At 57.7% G+C, this 21,016-nt stretch overlaps 5 protein-coding genes across 14 annotated transcripts; 3 read left to right on the top strand and 2 right to left on the bottom strand.

Moving 5' to 3' along the window:
• Positions 1–17: 17 nt before the first annotated feature.
• si:dkey-251i10.3 (uncharacterized protein LOC553498 homolog) lies at positions 18–3,911 on the bottom strand. The gene is made up of 2 exons (XM_053876247.1): positions 3,478–3,911; positions 18–2,263 (listed from the first exon to the last, which is right to left on the bottom strand). The coding sequence occupies exons 1-2, from the start codon at positions 3,677–3,679 to the stop codon at positions 165–167; spliced, it is 2,301 nt and encodes a 766-aa protein (XP_053732222.1). The 5' UTR covers positions 3,680–3,911; the 3' UTR covers positions 18–164.
• A 151-nt stretch (positions 3,912–4,062) lies between these two features.
• ccdc93 (coiled-coil domain containing 93) lies at positions 4,063–9,218 on the top strand. Of its 9 annotated transcripts, none has more exons than XM_053876259.1 (23): positions 4,101–4,187; positions 4,358–4,471; positions 4,534–4,628; positions 4,813–4,924; positions 5,289–5,387; positions 5,444–5,500; positions 5,577–5,677; positions 6,372–6,408; positions 6,484–6,576; positions 6,654–6,704; positions 6,768–6,854; positions 6,917–7,036; positions 7,097–7,159; positions 7,225–7,298; positions 7,420–7,501; positions 7,605–7,679; positions 7,758–7,826; positions 7,889–7,997; positions 8,059–8,141; positions 8,204–8,241; positions 8,325–8,409; positions 8,470–8,583; positions 9,044–9,214. In XM_053876259.1, the coding sequence occupies exons 1-23, from the start codon at positions 4,116–4,118 to the stop codon at positions 9,098–9,100; spliced, it is 1,887 nt and encodes a 628-aa protein (XP_053732234.1). In that variant the 5' UTR covers positions 4,101–4,115; the 3' UTR covers positions 9,101–9,214. The 9 variants fall into 9 exon arrangements, with proteins under 9 accessions (XP_053732229.1, XP_053732234.1, XP_053732235.1 ...); XM_053876260.1 differs by having other exon boundaries at positions 6,920–7,036; positions 9,044–9,213; XM_053876255.1 differs by having other exon boundaries at positions 8,325–8,583; positions 9,044–9,218.
• Positions 9,219–9,553: 335 nt separating this feature from the next.
• fgf9 (fibroblast growth factor 9) lies at positions 9,554–10,239 on the top strand. Its single transcript, XM_053876722.1, has 4 exons — positions 9,554–9,641; positions 9,715–9,840; positions 9,889–9,992; positions 10,060–10,239. Exons 1-4 carry the CDS (start codon positions 9,554–9,556, stop codon positions 10,237–10,239), a joined length of 498 nt encoding a protein of 165 aa, XP_053732697.1.
• Positions 10,240–10,447: 208 nt separating this feature from the next.
• Positions 10,448–15,739, top strand: tmprss3a (transmembrane serine protease 3a). Its single transcript, XM_053876721.1, has 12 exons — positions 10,448–10,469; positions 10,538–11,020; positions 11,121–11,231; positions 11,312–11,431; positions 11,500–11,623; positions 11,687–11,806; positions 11,874–11,920; positions 12,137–12,302; positions 12,363–12,532; positions 12,603–12,698; positions 12,763–12,905; positions 12,971–15,739. Exons 1-12 carry the CDS (start codon positions 10,448–10,450, stop codon positions 13,196–13,198), a joined length of 1,830 nt encoding a protein of 609 aa, XP_053732696.1. The 3' UTR covers positions 13,199–15,739.
• pknox1.1 (pbx/knotted 1 homeobox 1.1) lies at positions 13,215–20,490 on the bottom strand. Of its 2 annotated transcripts, XM_053876292.1 has the most exons (11): positions 20,368–20,490; positions 18,149–18,260; positions 16,426–16,556; positions 16,011–16,182; positions 15,741–15,941; positions 15,553–15,670; positions 15,392–15,489; positions 14,987–15,115; positions 14,835–14,911; positions 14,606–14,772; positions 13,215–14,546 (listed from the first exon to the last, which is right to left on the bottom strand). In XM_053876292.1, exons 2-11 carry the CDS (start codon positions 18,197–18,199, stop codon positions 14,353–14,355), a joined length of 1,338 nt encoding a protein of 445 aa, XP_053732267.1. In that variant the 5' UTR covers positions 18,200–18,260; positions 20,368–20,490; the 3' UTR covers positions 13,215–14,352. The 2 variants fall into 2 exon arrangements, with proteins under 2 accessions (XP_053732267.1, XP_053732266.1); XM_053876291.1 differs by having other exon boundaries at positions 15,392–15,670.
• Between the last annotated feature and the right edge of the window lie 526 nt (positions 20,491–21,016).

The raw sequence follows: 21,016 nt of genomic DNA, 5'->3' as shown, positions 1-21,016 counted from the left end.
AATCCATTAAGCGCTTCCTAAAGCTGCTGCTCACACACGCTGGACTCGCCACAGAGAGAGCAGAACATCACGGCACCAGCCTCTGACCATCGGACCTGTGAGGCGAGAAACAAGCCACCACCGCGTTTTCCTTCCAACTTTTATTCAGTGCAGCTGCACGCATCTCATCCAGCCGACCCTGCTGCTCCAGCCAGAGGAGGCTTTCCGCCCCGCCCCCTGCGCCGCTTCTTCCTCCCGGACCCCTCCACCTCCAGCGTCCCTCCCTCCCTCTGGTGTTTGGGCTCCTGCAGCTGGTCACGGCTCATGGGCTCGATGATCCTGCCGGGCCGCGTCACCACCCGCGGAGCCGTCATTTTCCTCACGCTGCGCTCCGTGTTCCAAGTCCGTCCCAGTGGTGAGCGCATGGTGCTCTCGAAGTGGGCGTGGTCAATGAAGGGAAAGGGGAGCATGCTGACCTGGTGCTGGCCCAGGGCCGCGGCTCTCTTCTCACAGATGATGGTGGCTGGCAGCTTCTGGTCCTTCCTCGGCACGGCCGTCTGAGGTTTGACCCGGAACCTGCGGCGCTTCTTCTTCGACGGCCTCACACCTGAGCCCCCCCACTCGCCCCAACCGGGCAGCGCCAGGCTCACCACCGCTGGCTCCCCGTCGCTCTCCCGTTTCCTCTTTTCCTTCAGAAAGTCACCGACGACATCGTCGCCAGCAAACGCCTCACTGATGACCTGCCGTTGGTCCAGACCTTCTTCCTCGCCGTCCTCCACTGCCAGGCCCAGTGGGCCAGACAGGACTCGACACTCCCGGGTCAGAACCTCACTCAGCTCCAGCTCTGGCTTCCTCTTAATCCCCCCAACCTTTTTGGGCAGAGGCTCCACTGCCGCCGCTGCCTCCTGAGTCGGGAGATCGGTCAGAGCGCCCTCGCCGGGGGCGGAGTCAGCGGCGCACTCTGCTTCTTTGCTGCTACTTGTGAGCTCCTGGTACAGACTGGCAAACTGTGACAGCTGCAGCTCCTGATCGACAGACTCCTCTTCCTCCTCCCCACACGTTGCCTCCTCGTTCCGTTTCCTCCTCCTCTCTTCCAGCTCCCTCAGTAGCACCTCCTCTTGCTCCTCCCTCACAACACAGTCCAATCCTGCCCCAGGCTCCTTCCCATCTACTAGGGCTGCACCCTCCACTTCCCTCAGCCTCCCACTCATCCAGGGATTTACAGACTCTCGTTCCACTTCGTTGACAAAGTCCGGAATCTCCTCCTGCTCCTGCTCCTCCTCCTCGTCGTCGTCCGACTCCTTCAGGACCACCTTCTGGGTCAGATCCCTGTTGAGCTGGAGCTGTGCCTGCATGGCGCGCCGTGCCTCCAGGTCGTACTTGGCCACAATGACCCGGGACTTGGCCCACTTGCTGCTGTTCTGGTGTTTGAGCGACATGCGCTCCTGCATGCGGTTCCGCTCCAGCTGTTCCAGGTCCTCCAGGGCAGCGGCTGGGTCTGACTTGACCTTCTCCTCAAACTGCTTCAGTAACTCCTTGCGCTTGGACTTGTTCTGGATCTTATGGTACTTTTTGCTTTTGATCTTGCGGTCCCGCCGGGCCTTGGCCTCATAATAGGACTGTAGCGCCCTCACTTTCTGGAGCTCGGCCCGCCGGATCTTGGCATCCTCCAGACTCATGGCTTGGACTGAGGCCTCCTCCGCCGGGGTCAGAACGGGGTCATAGATGGGCTGTTTGTTGGCAGACAAAACAGCAAAGACCTCCTGCTCCAGTGGCGTCTGTGCTCGCCAACTTGTCACCACACGCTCAATGGGACGGGGTCCGGCCGGGTCCTTGTTTAAAGGAAAGACCACCTGCTCCGCCCGCCGGTTCTGCTCGATGACCGCCTTCCAGCGGGTGACCTCCAGCGCAGCCTTCTGGAAGGCCAGATCCCGCTGGATGCGCTCAGTCTCCTGCCGGCTCAGCGGACTCTCCAGAGTATGGCTCTGCTGCAGCTTGTTTAACTGTTGGATGGTGCTGCCTGGCACGGCCGCCGTCTGCTGCCCCAGCAGCTCCGACAGCTGGACCTTTGTCCCGTCCCCTCCGATGTTGGCGGCGAACTCGGACATGAGCGCCGCCGCCTCAGAGCGTTCGCCAAGCTGACGCTTCTGTCCGCAGATGCCACTGATGGCCTCCAACAGCTTCTGACGGCGCCGGTCATCGTCTGGCTCTTCTTCACTGGTGACATCTTCATCCAGGCCCACCTCATCGTCATCATCATCGTCGTCGTACATCACCTCCACACCTGCAGACACCAAACACCTGATCAGGATGACATCACCGAGCACGGTCACATGACGGCTCAGGAAACAAAAAAAAAATCAGACTTAACATGCACGTGAACATCTCAGGCCCACAGCTGGACAGAAAGTGGAATGACTCGTGGACCACTGCACCACCTGGATGACGTGGCTAATAGCTGGACTCGGCTAGCATGTAGCTGGACTCGGCTAGCATGTAGCTGGACTCAGCTAGCATGTTGTCAGTAGCTGGACTCGGCTAGCATGTAGCCAGTAGCTGGACTCGGCTAGCATGTTGTCAGTAGCTGGACTCGGCTAGCATGTTGTCAGTAGCTGGACTCGGCTAGCATGTAGCTGGACTCAGCTAGCATGTTGTCAGTAGCTGGACTCGGCTAGCATGTTGTCAGTAGCTGGACTCGGCTAGCATGTTGTCAGTAGCTGGACTCGGCTAGCATGTAGCTGGACTCAGCTAGCATGTAGCTGGACTCAGCTAGCATGTTGTCAGTAGCTGGACTCGGCTAGCATGTTGTCAGTAGCTGGACTCGGCTAGCATGTTGTCAGTAGCTGGACTCGGCTAGCATGTTGTCAGTAGCTGGACTCGGCTAGCATGTTGTCAGTAGCTGGACTCGGCTAGCATGTTGTCAGTAGCTGGACTCGGCTAGCATGTTGTCAGTAGCTGGACTCGGCTAGCATGGAGCCAGTAGCTGGACTCGGCTAGCATGGAGCCAGTAGCTGGACTCCATCTCCATCCACACAGAGAACAGAACGCCGCCCCGGCTGCTTGGCTAACTTCCCAGGGTCCTGCGTGAAGGACGGCGACACAGCATTGGCCAACAGGTGGAACAAGGGAGCCACGTGTGGGGCTGTGTTTAACACAGTGGAGAGTGAGAGCAAGTTCGACCAGCAGGAAAGTGAGCACGCGCACTGGACCTGGCTCTTCACAGGCAGAGAGCGATGCCAGATGGTCAGCCTCGGAACAGAGACCATGACAATCACCGAAACACTGAATCAGGGGCAGAAATGATCCGCGTTTTCGCAGTGCGATCTCAGTGAGACTGTAACGGACCAGTGACGGTCTCCTCGTCATCTCGAAGCCAGTGGGCTCCACTCTCAACTCTCACACACAGACGGAAAAACAAGCTGCAGCTGCGGTGGGGCCGGCGGTTCCGGTTTCGTGTGGTCGACACTCGCTTGATTGTCATTTTCGGGAACATCTTACCTTCGTCCACGACTCTGTCCGCCGCCTCACTGTCCTTCTTCTTCTTCTTGCTTTTCTGCGGTCTCCTTGTTCTCTTCATCCTCTTGACGCTCTTCTCTCCAGCCTTCGCCATCTTGGGGACAGAAACACAGACTCGAGCCACGTGGTGAAGCGGGAGCCGCAAACTCGATATAACTGTCGTAAAAACAGAAGCCCCGCCCATTGGGTCTGACGTCTGAACAGTCTCCAGCGACACGCAAAGACGCTGAGCAGGGCGGTAGAAACGCGGGGAGACTGACGGTCATAAACAACACTCTGCGTGTCATAAGTCCATGTTTGGGATGATGTCACTTGGCTTCACCTACCGGCTCACCGGGGAATTGCAGTCACAAGTCACGCGTTCCCCGCTGCTCAATCCAGTTATTAAAAAACGAACTGATGTGTAATATTCACCTAACGCGCTTCCGGTCATGTGTTCGACCTGTCAATCAAAAACACCAGGATGGTGCTGGGGCCTCGAGTGACCCTTGACGGCTAATTGAAACCCCCCTCGCGCGCCACAATTCCAGGCGACTTGCCCACATCTCGCGATACATCACGCATCGCGAGACTTGTTCGGTGTGACTGAGGCAGGTCACGTGTGGTAGTCATGTGACATCATGGCGTCGTCCGTCTTCGGGAGAGTGAGAAGCGGGTCCAAACCAAGCTCTGCGGCCGACCAGGAGGTTCAAGTAGCGTCTTAGTTTTTCACACTCCGCCGCCATGTTGTCAACTGCCATTCTCTGCAGCACTGTGGGCTCATCTGCAGCGCGAGCTCCTCGGACAGTTCGGTCGAACGGAGACGATCGTGACGAACGCGAGTCGTTGAGGCAGCTGCTCACGTGTGTGTGTTGGTCCCCAGGTGGAGAGCCGTGAAGATGAGGAGCAGAGCATCAAACTGGCCGAGATCCTGGAGCTGCTGCTGGCTGCTGGCTACTTCCGGGCTCGCATCAAGGGCCTGTCCCCGTTTGACAAGGTACAGCGCGTCATCCGGAGCAGACTCGGACAACACTGTGTGCTGCTGCTTGTGGTCTTCAGGTGGTGGGCGGGATGACATGGTGCATCACCACCTGCAACTTCGACGTGGACGTGGATCTTCTGTTTCAGGAGAACTCCACCATCGGGCAGAAGATGTGAGTGTCTCGCGCCAGATAGGTCAACTTTCTCTGGTCTGCTCTCGAACTCGCTCAAGTCTCGCCTGGACACCTCAGTGGAGCCGCTGTTGCGGCGCCCCCACTTGGCCGGAGTCACCCGTGACAGGACTCGGCTGATGATGCTGTGTGTGGTGATGTCACCTCCTGTGTGGTGTCTCTGCAGAGCGCTGACGGAGAAGATTGTGTCGGTTCTCCCGAGGATGAAGTGTCCTCACCGCCTGGAGCCGCATCAGATCCAAGGCCTGGACTTCATCCACATATTTCCTGTCATTCAGGTGAAGTCTATGCGTCTGAAACCTCCCTGCAGAGGTTGGCCAGAGATGACGGTGTGCTCATGAAGGGCAGGCAGAGTCGTTTCACATTCTCACAGAGTAGCTTTGTTTCAAGGTGAAGTGAGAAATGGCCAGAGTTTGCACGTGAGGCGCACGAGTCATTTCAGGTGCCTGAATGGATGCACGCACGCTCAGAGCACCACCATTACCACGGCTTTCTACTGAAAACAAGAAATATTTTGCTTGAAACACTTGCTTGGAGTCCAGTTTTTGTGTCCAAGGTCCTGCAGCAGAACTGCAGTCTGTTCCCTCAGAAACAGCTCAGAGGGTGTCTCTGGTTGGTGACTCTCGTCCGTCTGTGTGTCAGTGGCTGGTGAAGCGAGCCATCGAGACCCGGGAGGAGATGGGCGACTCCGTCCGAGCGTACTCGGTCTCCCAGTTCCTGAAGAGCCATCTGCTCCCAGAGGTCAGTAGACCATCAGGACTGGCCGATCCAGCGCTGATCTCTGGTCTTGGTTCCAGGACCAAGACTTTCTACAGCGCAGGGACAAGGCGACCAGGGCGGTCCTGGATGTTCTGGTGAGCAGGCCTCAGCACCCATGAAGCCCAGTCTCTGGCCCTCACTGGACTCTGTCTGTGTCACGGGACTTCTCAGGACCTTTACAAGCCTCAGAGGAAATACCGGAGACAGAGGGACGCTGGAGATCTGAGCGACGAGGAGTCAAGAGTCCACTCCACCCTGTTGGAGTACGGCAGGTGCGTTCATCACACCACCCGCCTCACACCCCCATGATAGGCTCGTGTGTTATGGGTGGCTCAGTGCTCCTTGCAGAGCGTCCCTCGACTGAGGTAACATTTCGATTAAGCCGCGCAGTCTGATCGCGTCATGTTCTCCCGGCTTACACGCGGTCGTTCACCTCGGCGCCGTGAGCTCCTCAGTCCTCCTGCCTCCTCTGAGCGTAGCGGAAGAGCAATGGCCAGGCGTGGTGACGGTGCTGGCTGATGCACCAGTTTCACTGCAGAGCTCCACAACCAGCCAGCCACGCTTCAGCGCCGTCACCGTCCTCATAGCGCTTCCTTCACCAGCTTTCTGGGTGAAACTCCCAAGTTCCGAAGATTAAACGATGGATGTGGAGTCACTGAAGGACAGAGTCGGTCTTCTGATCAGTGTCTTGAGACTCGACTAGCTTCGCAGCCATGCTAACGGTTGCTAACATGGAGGTAGTGTCGTCTCCATGTGCAGATCACGGTGGTGCCACACACCACTTCTCCATTGTACTGAAGGTTAGTAGACGTCATTAGACTTCACGTCCTACACGCCAGCTATTAACCACATCATCCAGGTGGTGGAGTCCGACTCTCTTTCTCTCAAGCAGTGGGACTAAGCTGTTTTGGTGGATTTTTTTGGGTGTCTGAGCGTCCGAATGGTGACTTCTTACCTCCCCCCCAGGAAGTTCGGCTTCAGTAAGCAGTCAAGGAAGGAGACGGTGAGTGAAGCAGCTGCCAGGTCCAGATGTGCCAGTGCTGCAGCCTCATGTGCGACACACCCCCCCACCCCCCAGGAGGAGGATCGCAAGTGTTCTCTGTCCAGCAGCTCTTCGGCGCCGCCTGCAGGAGCAAGTGAGGAGGATGAGGACATGAAGGCGGCCGAGGAGGTGGTCCCCACGCCAGTTCATCTTGTCCGTCTCTGGACCTCCGGCGGCTCAGTGCTCAACTTTAACTGTTCCCACAGATGAGGATCAAGAGTCTGATGATCCGAATGGCTGTCATGGCGACGGAGGAGGTGAGTGTGCGGGTGGGCTTGTGCGGAGCTGGTCCCGGTGTGTCTCATGGTCTGTGCGTCCAGGGTCAGCTGACCGCCAGCGCGGTGGGTCAGATCGTGGGTCGACAGTCCGAGGAGATCAAGCAGTTTGCCTCCCAGTACGCCGAAAAGGTGCGGCTCTGGTGCAGTTGTCGGCGCTGACGGCGCGGTGACGGTTGGTGTGTGTGCCGCAGCAGCAGGTGGGCGCGTCCTGGGACCAGCGGCCCGAGCTCTTTGGGCCGCTGCAGCAGCACCGTCGAGCCGTGGCCTCCGTCAACAAGCAGATGGAGCTGAAGAGCAAAGAGCTGCAGGAGGTGAGGGGTCAAGGGTCAACATGCTGAGCGCACTGACCTGACAGGCGCGTGTGACCGCAGGTGCAGCTGAAACACTCGGACCTGAAGGCGTTATGTGACCGGGTCAAGACCAGACTGTGGGAGGTGTGTGCACGTGCGTGCGTGACAGTGAGATGATGTCACCAGAGCACCTGTGTGTGTGTGTCCAGGCCATGGAGGAATCCAGGCGGCTGTCCACAGAGATGAAGAGTTTGGAGGAGGAGGAGGAGCGGGCAGACAGCAGGTGGCGCTTCCTCAGCTGCTTCAGCCTGAGCCAGTCCTGACGGGACACTGTGTGTGTGTGTGTGTGCGTGCGTGCGTGCGTGCGTGCGTGTGTGTGTGTGCGCGTGCACGTGGCTCCTCAGTGTGCTGGACAAGCTGAGGACCCTCGTCTCCATGAACGAGAGCCTGAAGCAACAGGAGCAGCAGTTCCGCGCGCACTGCAGAGTGAGTGCCATCACCCAGCCACGGCACATCACACGTGCACACGCGCTCACACACACAGTCACACGTCCTCAGAATGTGACAATACGAGCGTTGGTGTGTGCAGGATGAGATGACTCGCTTGCAGCAAAACATTGAAGAGCTAAAAGCAGCTTCAGGTCAAGATGCTGAGGAGGAGCAGGTTGTGACCTTCATCTTGATCATCATCATCATCCTGGTGCATTTAGTCTCAGTGGTCTAACAGGACCGTGTTCTTCAGAGAAACCTGATGATCGACACGCAGTTCAGCAACGAGCGTGAGAAACTCCAGAAGATCCGTCTGCTGATGGTAACGGCTGAGCAGGTCCCTCTCACGTCCCGGTCCAGCCGACACCGTGTGTGTGTGTCCAGGCTCGCAGGAACCGGGAGATGGCCATCCTCCAGAGGAAGATGGACGACGTCCCGAGTCGCGCCGAGCTGACTCAGTACCAGAAGAGGTTCATTGAGCTCTACAGTCAAGGTTCAGCCTCCTCAGCTTCAGCTTCACTGCCGTCACCATGGTAACCAGGTGCCGTCTTCAGTTTCAGCCACACACAAAGAGACCAAGCAGTTCTTTACCTTGTACAACACTCTGGACGACAAGAAGCTCTACCTGGAGAAGGAGGTGAGTGATGATGTCATCCTCTTGGCCGTGGTCAGGCCTGTGAGCTCTGCTGCCTCCTGCAGGTCAGCCTGCTCAACTCCATCCACGACAACTTCCAGCAGTGAGTGAGGCCCGGAGGCCACGCTGGCCTGTGTGTGTGAGTCAGAGTGTGTCAGATGTGTCTGTAACGGTGCGTGTCTCCAGAGCCATGTCGTCCTCCGCCGCACGCGCTCAGTTCCTGCATCAGATGGAGCAGATCGTTGAAGGAATCAAGCAGAGTCGCATCAGGGTAACCATGACGACCGGCCGCTCATGTTTCCTGGTGACCTCAGCCTCACCCTCTCACCAGATGGAGAAGAAGAAGCAGGAGAACAAGATGCGTCGCGATCAGCTGAACGACGAACACCTGGAGCTGCTCGACAAACAGAGACTTTACTTCAAGACTGTCAAAGACTTTAAGGAGGTGTGTGTGTTTATACTGCCTCGTGGGGACCTGATGTCCTTATGGGGAGACCTGTTGCTGGTCCCCACAGGTCCAAAGCTCAATTTGAGGATGAAGACCTCAAAATAAGTGGCTCATTCTAAGTGGGTTCCAGTCTGGTCCAGAGTCCTGGTTCAGGTGAGCCAGGTGTTTTGGAGGGTTAGGTTCAGGGTGAGATGACGGTCCTCGCTAAGATAGGAAGACAAGTGTGTGTGTGTGTGTGTGTGTGTGTGTGTGTGTGTGTGTGTGTGTGTGTGTGTGTGTGTGTGTGTGTGTGTGTGTGTGTGTGTGTGTGTGTGTGTGTGTGTGTGTGTGTGTGTGTGCGTGTGTGTGTGCGTGCGTGCGTGCGTGCGTGCGTGCGTGCGTGCGTGCGTGCGTGCGTGCGTGCGTGCGTGTCCAGGCTTGGACCCTCTCTGGACTCTGCTCTCTCCTCTGTGCGCAGGAGTGTCGGAAGAACGAGGTGCTCCTGTCCAAGCTGAGGACCAAGGGCGCCTCGTAGAGGATCCAGGCCCCGCGGCTCCTGCTCCAGCTGAGTGAGTGATGACGGCGCCGCCGGGGAGGAGCTCTGGTTGTCACCTCAATAAAAGAGTCTTCATCAACCAGCGTTTCCTTTCTTTGGAATCAAAGCATTTTATCTGGGTCAGAAGCATCTCTGTGGACCGTCTCCGCCTGATAAGGAGGGAGAGAGAGAGAGAGCTGTGTGTGTTGACGCTCGCCCCTCCTCTGCTCTCCTCACTGTCACCCGTGTCTTGGCTTCTCCTGTGGACCCCACCTCACCTCTGGTGCTGGTCCTCCTGCTCACGTCCCGGCTCTGACCCGACCTCAACAGCACTGCGTGCGTGCGTGCGTGCGCGCGCGCGCGTGTGTCACCGATAGGACACAGATATGTGTGTGACTCATGTTTGTGAGTTGATATAAAGAACGTGTGCGTCTGCAGTGAGGACCTTTCACCATGAGAGTCCTGCTGCTGCTGCTGCTGATGAAGGCTGGAGCAGAGAGGCTCTGGAGGTTCCATCTGAGGCACAGCCTGAGGGCCCCAGGTGCTGTGTGTGTGTGTGTGAGAGTGTGTGACACAGTGTGTCACCTGTCGACTCTTCTAATCCGCCTCACCAGCTCCTCCTCCTGGTTCCGCTTCGGGGCTCACACAGCTGCTGCTCTACTGTCGGGTCGGAATCGGCTTCCACCTCCAGATCCTGCCAGATGGCTCGGTGGCGGGGGTCCACAGGCCTGACCAGTACTGTGAGTTGTCCATCATCATCTTCGTCTTCATCATCACGACACCTGCAGGTCACCTGAAGGTCTCCTCGGTGTCCCGCGGGACTGTGGGGATTCGTGGCGAGGCGAGCGGACTGTTTCTGTGTCTGAACAAAGAGGGCGGAGCCTACGGATCCGTGAGTGTCGGTGAGTGTGGAGACGTGGCGCCGCGGCGTGCACTGACGTGCGCACGTGCCCTCGCAGGTGACGTTTACAGACGACTGCCAGCTGAGGGAGAACCTGGAGGAGAACCTCTACACCACCTACGCCTCTCACCCAGGCGTGTACTTGGCTCTGTCCCACAAGGGGGCGGCGAGGAGGGGCACGCGAGTGAGTCCCAGACAGGCCTGCACGCACTTCCTGCCGCGCAGAATTCCAAAGTGAAGGATGGAGTCAGTTGCTGCTGTTCCATTAAAGATCCTCCGAGTGACGAAAGCGTGTGTGTGTCTGTGTGTGTGAGCAGCTGTAACTGGACTCTTGGTGGGAGTCACCGAGTCACTCGATCCGTCCTCAGCTCAGGTGTCTCTTTGTCTGAAGACACGACAGGAGGAGAGGAAAGTGAGTGGAGTGGAGAGGAGGACAGGATGGGACCATGAGCAGCAGCGCAGACTTCAGTAGGTCCTCGTGGTCTTCACTCCTCCGTCTCTCTCCGTGCTTTTCTGACCTTCATCTGTTCCTACAGAAGCTGCTGCGGAGCCTGGGCTTCCTGACGCTGCTGCGGTGAGTCACATCACACCCACCTCTCACTGTCCGGGGTGCCAGCTCCGGACCCTCCAGGATCTCCTGCTCCTGGAGTCCAAGGTCCCGAGCTGCAAAGGATGTTTGTGCGACTCTCTGAAGAGAGGCCCAACAGAACCATCACAGGTCCTGGGCTGCGCCGGTGCCGAGACCGGATCCCAGCACTCACATCCATGGGACTGGACTCCGTGTGCCCTGCTGGCAGGCTCAAACTCTGTTTCCACTCAGGAGGGCCGCACTGAGCCGCCAGACGCGTCCAGAATCGAGGTGGTCTCGGTGACGGAGGAGGACCTGCCTGTGGTGGAGACCCCCACCACAGTCAACGTGAGTCCCCTGGGAAGCTTTGACTCGCCCCCCGGAGAGCCGCCCGCCAGCCCTGATCCCAGCCCAGGGATGCCTGTCACCAAAGTCCAGCCGTTCATGGCGGGTGAGTCCAAATGTCACGGAACCAGAACCGAGCTGAACTCTCTGGCTTCTGACTCCAGATGAGAGTCAGAGTGTTGTGAACTTGTGCTCACTTTGCTCAGAGGAGGACCTGGAGAAGCCCTGGAGGAGGAGACTGCTGACACATCGGCTGGAGCTGCTGATCGGCGCCGCCGCGCTTCTGTCAGCGCTGGCTCTGGCTATCGGACTCGGAGGTGAGTCAGTGGGTCATCAAACTTTCATGTGGTCACCCAAGCTCAGCGCCGCCTCTGCCTCTGCTCTCTGGCTGGACCAGTTGGACTCAGCTGCGTGGGCAAGTTTCGCTGCGGCGGCGGCGGCGGCCAGTGCGTTAGCCGCTCAGGTCTGTGCGACGGGACCCAGGACTGCGACAACGGCGAGGACGAGCTGGGCTGCGGTGAGTCGCGGCTCCGGCTGCAGCAGCCGTGCGGCCTGGGCCTGAGCCCGTGTGTCCGTGTGCCTCAGTGCGTCTCAGCGGCCGCAGCTCGGTGCTGCAGGTCCACAAGGGCGGGCTCTGGAGAAGCGTCTGCTCGGAGGACTGGGACAACCATCTGGGAGCGGCGGCCTGCAGGCAGCTGGGCTACTCCAGGTACTAGCCGGCCTCTCCCTGCTGAGCCGGCGGTGACCCCAGGAGCCTGTCTCTCTCCCGCAGCTACGTGGAGTCCTTCTTCATCCCACTCACCTCCGTGGAGCAGGAGCTGCAGGCCCAACTCGTGTCCCTCCAGCCGACTCCGTCCCACACGGTCCTGCTGCAGAACCTGTCCAGCTCCAGGTCCGTCCTGACAGGTCCCTCTGTGAGCTGGGGATCAGTAACCCGCCTCCCGTCTGTGTCCTCGCAGTAAATCCCAGTGCAGCTCCGGCAAGGTCACCACCCTCAAGTGTCTGGGTCAGTGTGTGTGAGGTGGGGGAGGGGACGGTCCCCACGAGGTTGGGCCTCAGCCTGAAGGTGGAGACGTCAGAATAAGTGGCTTTCGGTTCGGTTCCGAGTCCCGCAGAGGCTGGGGAAAGCATGAGTCAGCGAGAAACATCCGAGGTCCTCGCCAGGATGAAAACAAACTCGTGTGTGTGTGTGTGTGTGTGTGTGTGTGACGCGTGCTCCCAGACTGCGGCCTCCGTCCCGCCTACAGCTCACGGATCGTGGGCGGGAACATCTCCCGGCCCGGCCAGTTCCCATGGCAGGTCAGTCTCCACTTCCGCAGCGAGCATCTGTGCGGCGGCTCCATCTTGACTTCGCGCTGGGTCCTGACTGCCGCGCACTGCGTGTACGGGTGAGTCCGATGACGTCACGGGTGACGCCGGGGGTGGGTGACACGTCTTTGTCCGCTCAGGTTCGCCGACCCGGCGCTGTGGTCGGCCCACGTGGGTCTGACAGAGCAGACGGTCCACGGCGCAGAGTCTCGGGCAGTGGACCGGATCATCTATCACGCCCGGTACCGACCGAAAGCTCTGGACTATGACATCGCTCTGATGAGACTCAACAGGTCGCTGGAGTTCAACGGTATGACGTCACCACTCACTGACGTCCCGACCCCATTTCTGCCTCCTGATTGGCCTGTCCCACCCCGCAGGTCTGGTCGAGCCCATCTGCCTGCCGAACGTCGGAGAAGAGTTTGACGACGGGACCTTGTGTTGGATCTCGGGCTGGGGAGCCACAGAGGAGGAGGGTGAGCGCGCGCACACGCGCTCGCGGGCCGCACACGCTCACACGCGCGCGCCTGTCACTCTCAGGAGAGACCAGCGTGGTGCTGCGCTCGGCTGCGGTGCCGCTGCTGTCCAGCAAGACCTGCAACCTTCCGGAGGTTTACCAGGGCTTCATCTCGTCCTGGATGATCTGCGCCGGATACCTGGAGGGAGGAACCGACTCCTGTCAGGTACACACGCACACACACAGAAGGTTCGGGCCCGAGGACTCGGATCTGACCCGGCCCGTCCTCAGGGGGACAGCGGTGGTCCGCTGGCCTGCGAGGACTCTGTCTGGAAGCTGGTGGGAGCGACCAGCTGGGGGATCGGCTGCGCCGTGAGGAACAAGCCCGGAGTCTACACCCGGATCACCCGCTCGCTCAGCTGGATCCGCCGACAGATGGAGGTCAGAAGGTGGCGGCGCCACGGACACGGCGCCGGTCTGAGCTGCGCTTGTGTGTTCCAGAGAGAGGACCGGCTCTAGGCGTCCCACATCCGAGGGAGCAGAGAAGACATCCACCCGAGTTTGAGAGGGTTTATTCCAAAATAGAAGCTCTAAGGCAAAACAGACCAGACGAGAGAGAGAGAGAGAGCGAGCGAGAGAGGGGCGGCGCCAGAGAGACCCGCCCCCTCCCCGGACACCTGGGCTCGGCCTCTGGCCGCCAATGTTCCCGCCTCCAGGTGATTGTGTGGTCGAGTGTGCGACGGAGTGGAGCCGAGTGGCGGCCAGGTGCTCGCGAGGACTTTCACGTGAGGTTTGTGCTTCTTCGTCAAAAGAGCGCGTAAGGCCATGTTCAGACCAATTGGTGCCGGTGTGGGACTTTACAAAACTTCAGACTCCAAAACAGAGTCGTGCTTCACTTATCAAGCTGTACATAAATATTTCATACAAAACAGCAGAACACCAAAAAAATCAAACACCAATCTCAGTTTGTTTACAAAAATAAGCATCTCAAGTTCTTCACTCTGCAACTACTGAAAACACAAGCATGCAAAAGTGGTGCGGCGAGCACGGCGGGAGCTCGGTCAACAAGAACTTTCACGGACTTTACAAACCTGGTGTGTTTTCAACACGTCTGTGTGGGATGCCATCCTTTTAAATATACAAAAGTGCACTGGACTTCGCGAGCTGATGACAAAACGCTTTCTGAAAGTCAAGTCTGGGTCCGGTCCGGCTGGTGTTCCAACAGTGAACGTTGAGTGAAAACGGACTCCTGACATGTTGGAGTCCGGCCGCTAGGTGGTATCATTCAACAACAACAAAAAACACACAATGAAAAAAAAAAAAAAAAAAAAAAAAAATCTGCCCAGTGAGAGGGGTCAGGTCCTTGCTCGAGGTGGCGCCTTTGACCATTGGACGTGGGATGACTGCAGCTGCAGGACGCTGCTGACAAGACAAACATCCAGCAGGTGGCACTACGGGTCACCTTCTTCGCCTCTGTTTGAACCAGCACAGGAGTCTAGGACTCAGTGGTCCAGAGTTCTGGTTCCACAGAATTTTACAGTCCCAGACAGACGAGGACTTTGGGACCTTAAATTGGACCCTGGGTCAGTGATAGACAAGTCGCAGTTGTGCTGGACGTGAACTGTATGTGTGTGTGTGCGTGTGTGTGGGTGGGTGCGAGTGTGTGTGCGCGTCTACTGGAGCGAGTCGCTGTTGTCCAAGCCCAGTCCGGCCATGTCCCCATCGTCATCGTCCTCGTCCTCTTCATCCATACTGTCCCCCGTCTCGTCCTCGCTGTGACCCCCGATCATCACCTGCTGAACCGCCAGCGTGGCCCCGTCTGACGTCAGGCTCTGCAGACCCTCCATGTTCATGGTCACCAGAGTCCCTGAGGATGACAACAGGTCCGTCAGCCGCAGGGAGGCGTGGGAAGAAGGAGCGACTCACCGTCGGGCATGGTGACCTGCTGCTGCGCTCCGCCTCCGGTGGCGATGGAGTCGGGCCAGAAGCGCTGCAGCGGCCGGTTCTGAGGAGTCTTCTTCTTGGTTTTGGGTGCTTCGGACGAGCTGGCGTCCAACATGGGCTGCAGGATTCTCCTCCGAGCGTTGATGAACCTGGACAAACGGATCAGTTGGTGCTCGGCTCAGCCGCTGGCCGGCGACGCCAAAGGACGCACCAGTTGTTGACCTGCAGCAGTGTCAGGTTGGTCTGCGTGGCGATCTGCTTCTTCTCGTCTTCCGTGGGATACGGATGCTGCAGAGCATGGAGAGCCATGAGCTCACGCTGCCACGGCTACAGACACACGCACGCGCGCACGCGGCGGCTCACCCCGATGTGCTGGAAGAGCCAGGAGCGCATGACGTTGGTGGCATGTTTGGGCAGAACACCACGTTTGTTCTTGGTGGAGTTGTCGTCATGATTGAAGAGATTCAGATCCTGATGGAACTGGAGCTGGAGCTGAACACACACACACACACACACACGTTTGTATTTCTAGCCTCGGACCTGTGGAGGTTTCTCGCTGTAATCACCCTTTCCCCAGCCGCTCCCCCTAACCATCCACACACAGACACACACCACACAGAAACTGAGGTTTCAACCCTCACATTTGGCATCGCCTTGTTCAGACCCCACCTTTTACATGCGCGCGCACACACACACACACTCCACTCACACACAGAACACACACTCCACTCACACACAGACAACACGCACAACTCGCAAGTCACGGACCTGATTGTTCTGGACCCGTATGGTCCCGGGAGACAGGGCCTGCGTGACCACCTGACCCTGGGGGGTGACCACGGTGACCGGCTGGTAGACGGTTCCACCTGACGGGGCACAGCGAGAAACAGCTACACCACTGCCGGGGGACGTCGGCCCCTGCGACTTACCTGTGACCATCTGCGAGGGGTTGACGGTCGTCACGGTGACGTTCCCCTGCTGCAGAGCGGATGCCGGCACCACGATCTGACCGGGAGGACTGATGGTGGTGGACAAGGAGCTGGGGGTCTGAGTCGGACACAGACAAGCTTGACAGACGTCCCGGGGCAGGGTGACGGTGCACTCAGAGCCAACTCACGTGGGACTTGGTGGGGGAGAAGCTGGGGGCCTGGCCCTGGACAGGGGAGTAGGGGCTGCCCGGGTCGCCACTCAGCAGCGTTTCGCTGTTCATCTTGGTCTTCAGACAGGCGATGTAGCGGCTGCAGAAGTCCTTGCACAGGTCGCTCACCTTCTCCAGCTCCAGCAGGTGGATCCGCAGGACCTGAATGGCCTTGACCATCTGTGGATCAGTGGCAGGTCAACACACTGCGACCCCCAGCAGAAGAGGCGCTGCAACAGCCCTCCTGACCAGATTGTCCAGCTCGGGGTCCTCGCTGAAGAAAGGCTTGCCCTCCTTCTCTTGGCAGCGGACGAAGTTCTCGATGTCCACGTCGAAGCTGGCAGACGTGATGCAGTCGGAGCTCAGGGTGGACTGCTCGCATTTCTCAAACAGCAGAGCAAGAAGCGGGAACAGAGGGTGTCTGTGCGCGAGCACACACACACGCACACCTGAGATCAGTCACCTGGAACACCGAGCCATTGCAGGCCGCAGCAGACAGCACACACACCAGACAAGTGCAGTCACCACATCCAAATGTGAAGGAATGCTGGTATTCACGACCACAACTGGACACCTTCCTGAACACACTTCCTGTTTACGTGACACGACGTCACATGACTCCTCCGTCTCGCTTACAGAAAAGAGATGCGCCCGATGCACACACCTGTAAATAGAGGCCTTGTCCACGTCCATGGGGGTCTGCGGCTCAACCAGCGTCGGACTGGCTGCCTCCGCTAACGTCCCCTCGATGAACTTGTGCTCGGGCTCGCCGTCCGTCTTCCCCAAGCCGGGCATCTGTGGAGGAGCACTGCTGTGAGGAGGACTGACAGCCAGGAAGACGGAGGAGTCATAAACACATCATGTGAAGAGCCCAAGAGCCCCTGGGGGCGCGCTTCGAACAGAGGAAGTCTTCTAGCACACCCAGCTTGGATGGAACCCTGGTGAGAAGAGAAGCGCTGATGTCATTGGACTGATTCAGTCAGGTCCAAGTCTGGGTCTGTCCAGTGGACTCCTCCGTCCTGGGCGCTGAGGAGGGACCAGTAGAGTGAGAGCAATACGGCGGCTGGAGCAACATAATCCTGTCAGCCTCCCGAGTCCCAGCCCAGCCTGGTCCTCCACCACGACAGGTGGCGCTGTGTCTGCTGTTCAGCTGACTGAAAGGAATCATTTGGTGCGGCGTGTGCTGAAGCTAGCATCCCGCTTCCCACGTCTTGAGAGGGACTGCATGACGCGTTGTGCAGTCTCCGACAGCGACGGCTCTCTTCCACCCAGGGACGCACAGTGATGGAATGATGCTGCCACCGGCTCACAGGCATCAACTCCAGTGCTGTGGCAGACTGGAGCCAGCCGCGGGTCACAGCCAGACCCGTAGCATCGGCCTTGGCGCAGCAGCAGTCCGATTCTTCTGTCACGTCATCCATGCTACGTTCCAAAATAATTCCAAATAATTGCATGTTTTCACAAGCAAATCAATCACAAATGATTCGAGAAACACAGTGCAAACTCGCATCATTGTTCATTCATCAAGTGCGAGCACGGACCTGCTCTCAGAGGGGCCTGTCCCTCACACCCCTCCTCCCTTCAGCACCCCTTGCCAGGACACACTGCCTCTCCACCCCCCAACATGTGACTGTAGCCAACAGCAGCTCAGATGGAACAGCAGGACTAAAAATAATCCAGAGCTGCAGTCAGACCATTTCTCACTCGCCACAGCGGCTCCAGAGAAGATGATACCTGCTGTGCAGAGTTTACCAAAGCCGTGGCTCACACCAAACTTTCCTGACTAGAAACCGTCGGACGGAGCTCTGCAGGCGAGAGCGAGGAGCTCAAACAGAGCCAGCACAGGCCGCGGGGCAGGCCACCTCCGAGAGGCACAAGACTGCCATGCTGATGTGGGACGGGTCCCAGGCGTGTTGCATTCGCACCGTCCCTGCACTCAGCTCACATGATGCGAAAGTATGCAATCCAATTGAGAGGTGTGTTTAACCTGAACCAAACTACTCTGACATGGGCATCACCATGAAACCTAGCAGAATCTGCCAGAACTACAGTACAATCACTTGTCAACACACCGCCTCCATGAGCGAGCAACACCTCCCAGCATCACTCCAGTCAGCACCACAGTTGCCTTTGTTTGTGGGAATGTTGGCTGAGGAGGTGGCCGCAGCCACGGACTTGGACTCACGTGGGTTCAGAATGAACCGACTTGTCCTACACATGGGGTTAACATGGGGAGAGAAGCCGAGCAGATGTGCTGTGCGATCCACTGAATATTTCACCCTCACTACTACTGCCACGTCCAGCATGCAGGATGATCTCAGGACCAAGGGGTCATAATGATAACACTGGCAAGTACCACCTCAGGTCTTCCAGTCCAGAACACTCACCTGCGAGTCGTCCTTTGAAAATTTGTCTATGGAGATGGAGTGGGCAGCCATCACGTTCACTGGCGACGCTGCAGACACTGGCGCATTACAGGCAGCGTGGACCCGCAGCAACCTGCACGCACGCACGCACACACGCACGCACGCACACACACACACACACACACACACACACACACACACACACACACACACACACACACACACACACACACACACACACACACACACACACACACACACACACACACACACACACACACACACACACACACACACACACACACACACACACACACACACACACACACACACACACACACACACACACACACACACACACACACGTGTCATTGACCTGCACGGTCCAGTGATGGGACACTTAATGTCTTTCTGTTCATGACTAAAGAGTATGGCAGTGGCGGGACAACACTTGGAGGGGGGCCTCCGTTCCCAAGCCGCTCTCATCATCACGGTGCATGGGAGCAGAGGAAAGATGGCAGAACTCAAGAGTCAGTTCCACACAAGGCAGTGGCACCGTTCCATTCTCCCAACAGCTCCTGAAAATCAGCTCCTTAGATCACATGAGATTTTAATGTGTCCACACTAAATCAATCGATGTTTTGGAGCGACCATCAAACGCTGGGACGTTTTATAACATCGCTGTGGCTTCATCATCCAGGACTCAATCATTTTAGAAGACATGACTTGACTCACAGAAAAACAACAACGTCAATCGAGGTCACGTGCCCTCTGCCCGAGAATCTCGTGTCCCCAGGATCAACCTGCGCATCTGTATAAGGTCAGGTGGCGGTAGTAACCAACGTGTTCTATTTATATCGTCTTCGTGATGAACAGTGTCATCACAAACAACCGATTAGCCGAGCACTTAGCTTCCTAGCTAGCTGTGACGACGAGCAACCAAGTCTCAGTGTTTGGGTGTCGAAACGGTTGCGTTCATCCAAAACAACAAACTGGGCTCCACCAGTGACTAGTTGGGTTCGTGGTTGCTTCGTGCATCTTGTGGCTGTTTCAATCGGATGCGCATGCGCGGGCACAGAGCCGTTGAAGTCGCTGTCGTCGTCACGTTTTCACTTGCTGAGTGAAGTGACAGTGACTCGTCAGCACCTTGACTCTTTACATGTCTGGAGGAGGGAAGTAGCTTCATCTCAGCCAGGAACATGTCAGCGTTCTTTGAATATGGATGGGACTGCATCAGTGCGACATTAAGCATCATGTAAGACATGGAAAAACAGACCCAGGCTCCACCGATTCTCGACCCTCTCCTAAAACCCTAAAAGTGTCCAAGCCAAACCTTGACTCGACTGGACTTGGAATCAGTTCACACCGACGACAGGAGTCGCTCCAACATGAGGAGCGGGCTACTTTCTTCTGAACTTGGACAAGATCGATCTGTGATTTGTATCAGGCCCAGATAAAGTCAGTTGAATGGAAGCTGCAGATGGTTGGTTTTATCGTCCACCTATCCGAGCGTAAAGTGCAAAGCACACACAGTGCGTAAAGCTCATTCCAGAGCGGAGGTCATTGATTTATTGTTGCTTTAATGTGAAGGCGGTGTGGCGATGTTTGCAACATGGCGGAGAGTCCCGCGCATGCGCACACTACGCCTTCAGATCTCTTGCCACCAGCTAGCTAGAAGCTACATTAGCGTTAGCTGGTCAATCGATCCACAAAACTCCAAACGAAACGCAACTAGCGGAGCAACAAGTCGCCCGCCCTCCTCAAAGATCTCCGCAGCAGGAGAAACACCCCAGTGCCAGCGGACTGAGCGACTAAAAGCCGCCCGCTCAGACTCACGAGAGCCCGCTGCGGACTGATACACAAGGATGTGTGGTCACATTCACATCATCCGAGTGTTCGAGGCGATGTCGGGGAAAGCGCGTGTCACTAACGTGTGACCTGACTGGCCCAGGTGTGGCGACAGGAGCGAGCGGCGCCACTCTCTCCAGTGGTCCCCGCATCTGCGCATCCATGAGGAGGGGATGGCTGCCCCACGGCGCCCTGCGCGCTCCGTGTCGGGCCTCGCTCCCTCCACCATCCTCGGCTGCCCGACATGTTGCCACCCCCTCCCTCTTCCGTGGCACTTGTTTTGCTCCCCGAGCGCTGTCGCCTCCACTTGGCTGCCGGGACACGGTCCGCACTCCCGGCCTCGGCCCCGGCCTCTGTGATGGATAGAAGAAGGGTTTTGAGTGACAGCTTACCTGGGTGCCAATCTTCGTCACACTGACAAGCGGCTGCAGCAATCGGGACCCGCAGTTGTCGCGTGACGTCATCACGCCGAGGCACGCTGGGACGTTCTGTCATGAATATGCATGAGGTGGGCGGAGCTCTGACGCGCCGCGACTCAGTGTGGACGGGCAGGACGTTGGAGGAGCTCCGAGACCTGACTGTCCCCGGATCGTCCGTCCCAAGGCGCCAAACGTCCCAACTGCTGCTCCGTGGGTCCCTTCCCGCCTCACACAGTAGCGAGCGTCAATGGTCTCGAAGGTAGAGCTCGTGAGCAGCCGCCAGACTTGGCCACAGACGCGACTGTGAGGGAGAGTGTGTGTACGCCTCCAGTCCAGACCCTAGAAAGTGTACTAACTCCATACTTTGACTTCCGAGTATTCAGCAAGTATCCCACCGGTGCTCGAGGTATACACTTCTCATCCACATTTCATTTAACCACGGCACGATTTACAGGCGAACGGCAGATGTCTGGCCGTCACATATCAGCTCTGGCTTAGTGACTCGATGGAAGCACTCGTCAGCCGCTGTCAAATGAGACCACAACCACATCAGAGCAAGAGTGTCCAACAATAAGAACGAGCGTCTGTTTTCTACCCCATTTACCCATGATCCTTTGCGCAG

Source organism: Synchiropus splendidus, chromosome 10 (genome assembly GCF_027744825.2).
Source record: "Synchiropus splendidus isolate RoL2022-P1 chromosome 10, RoL_Sspl_1.0, whole genome shotgun sequence".
Lineage (NCBI taxonomy): Eukaryota > Metazoa > Chordata > Actinopteri > Syngnathiformes > Callionymidae > Synchiropus > Synchiropus splendidus.
This window is presented reverse-complemented; position numbering and strand designations above follow the sequence as displayed.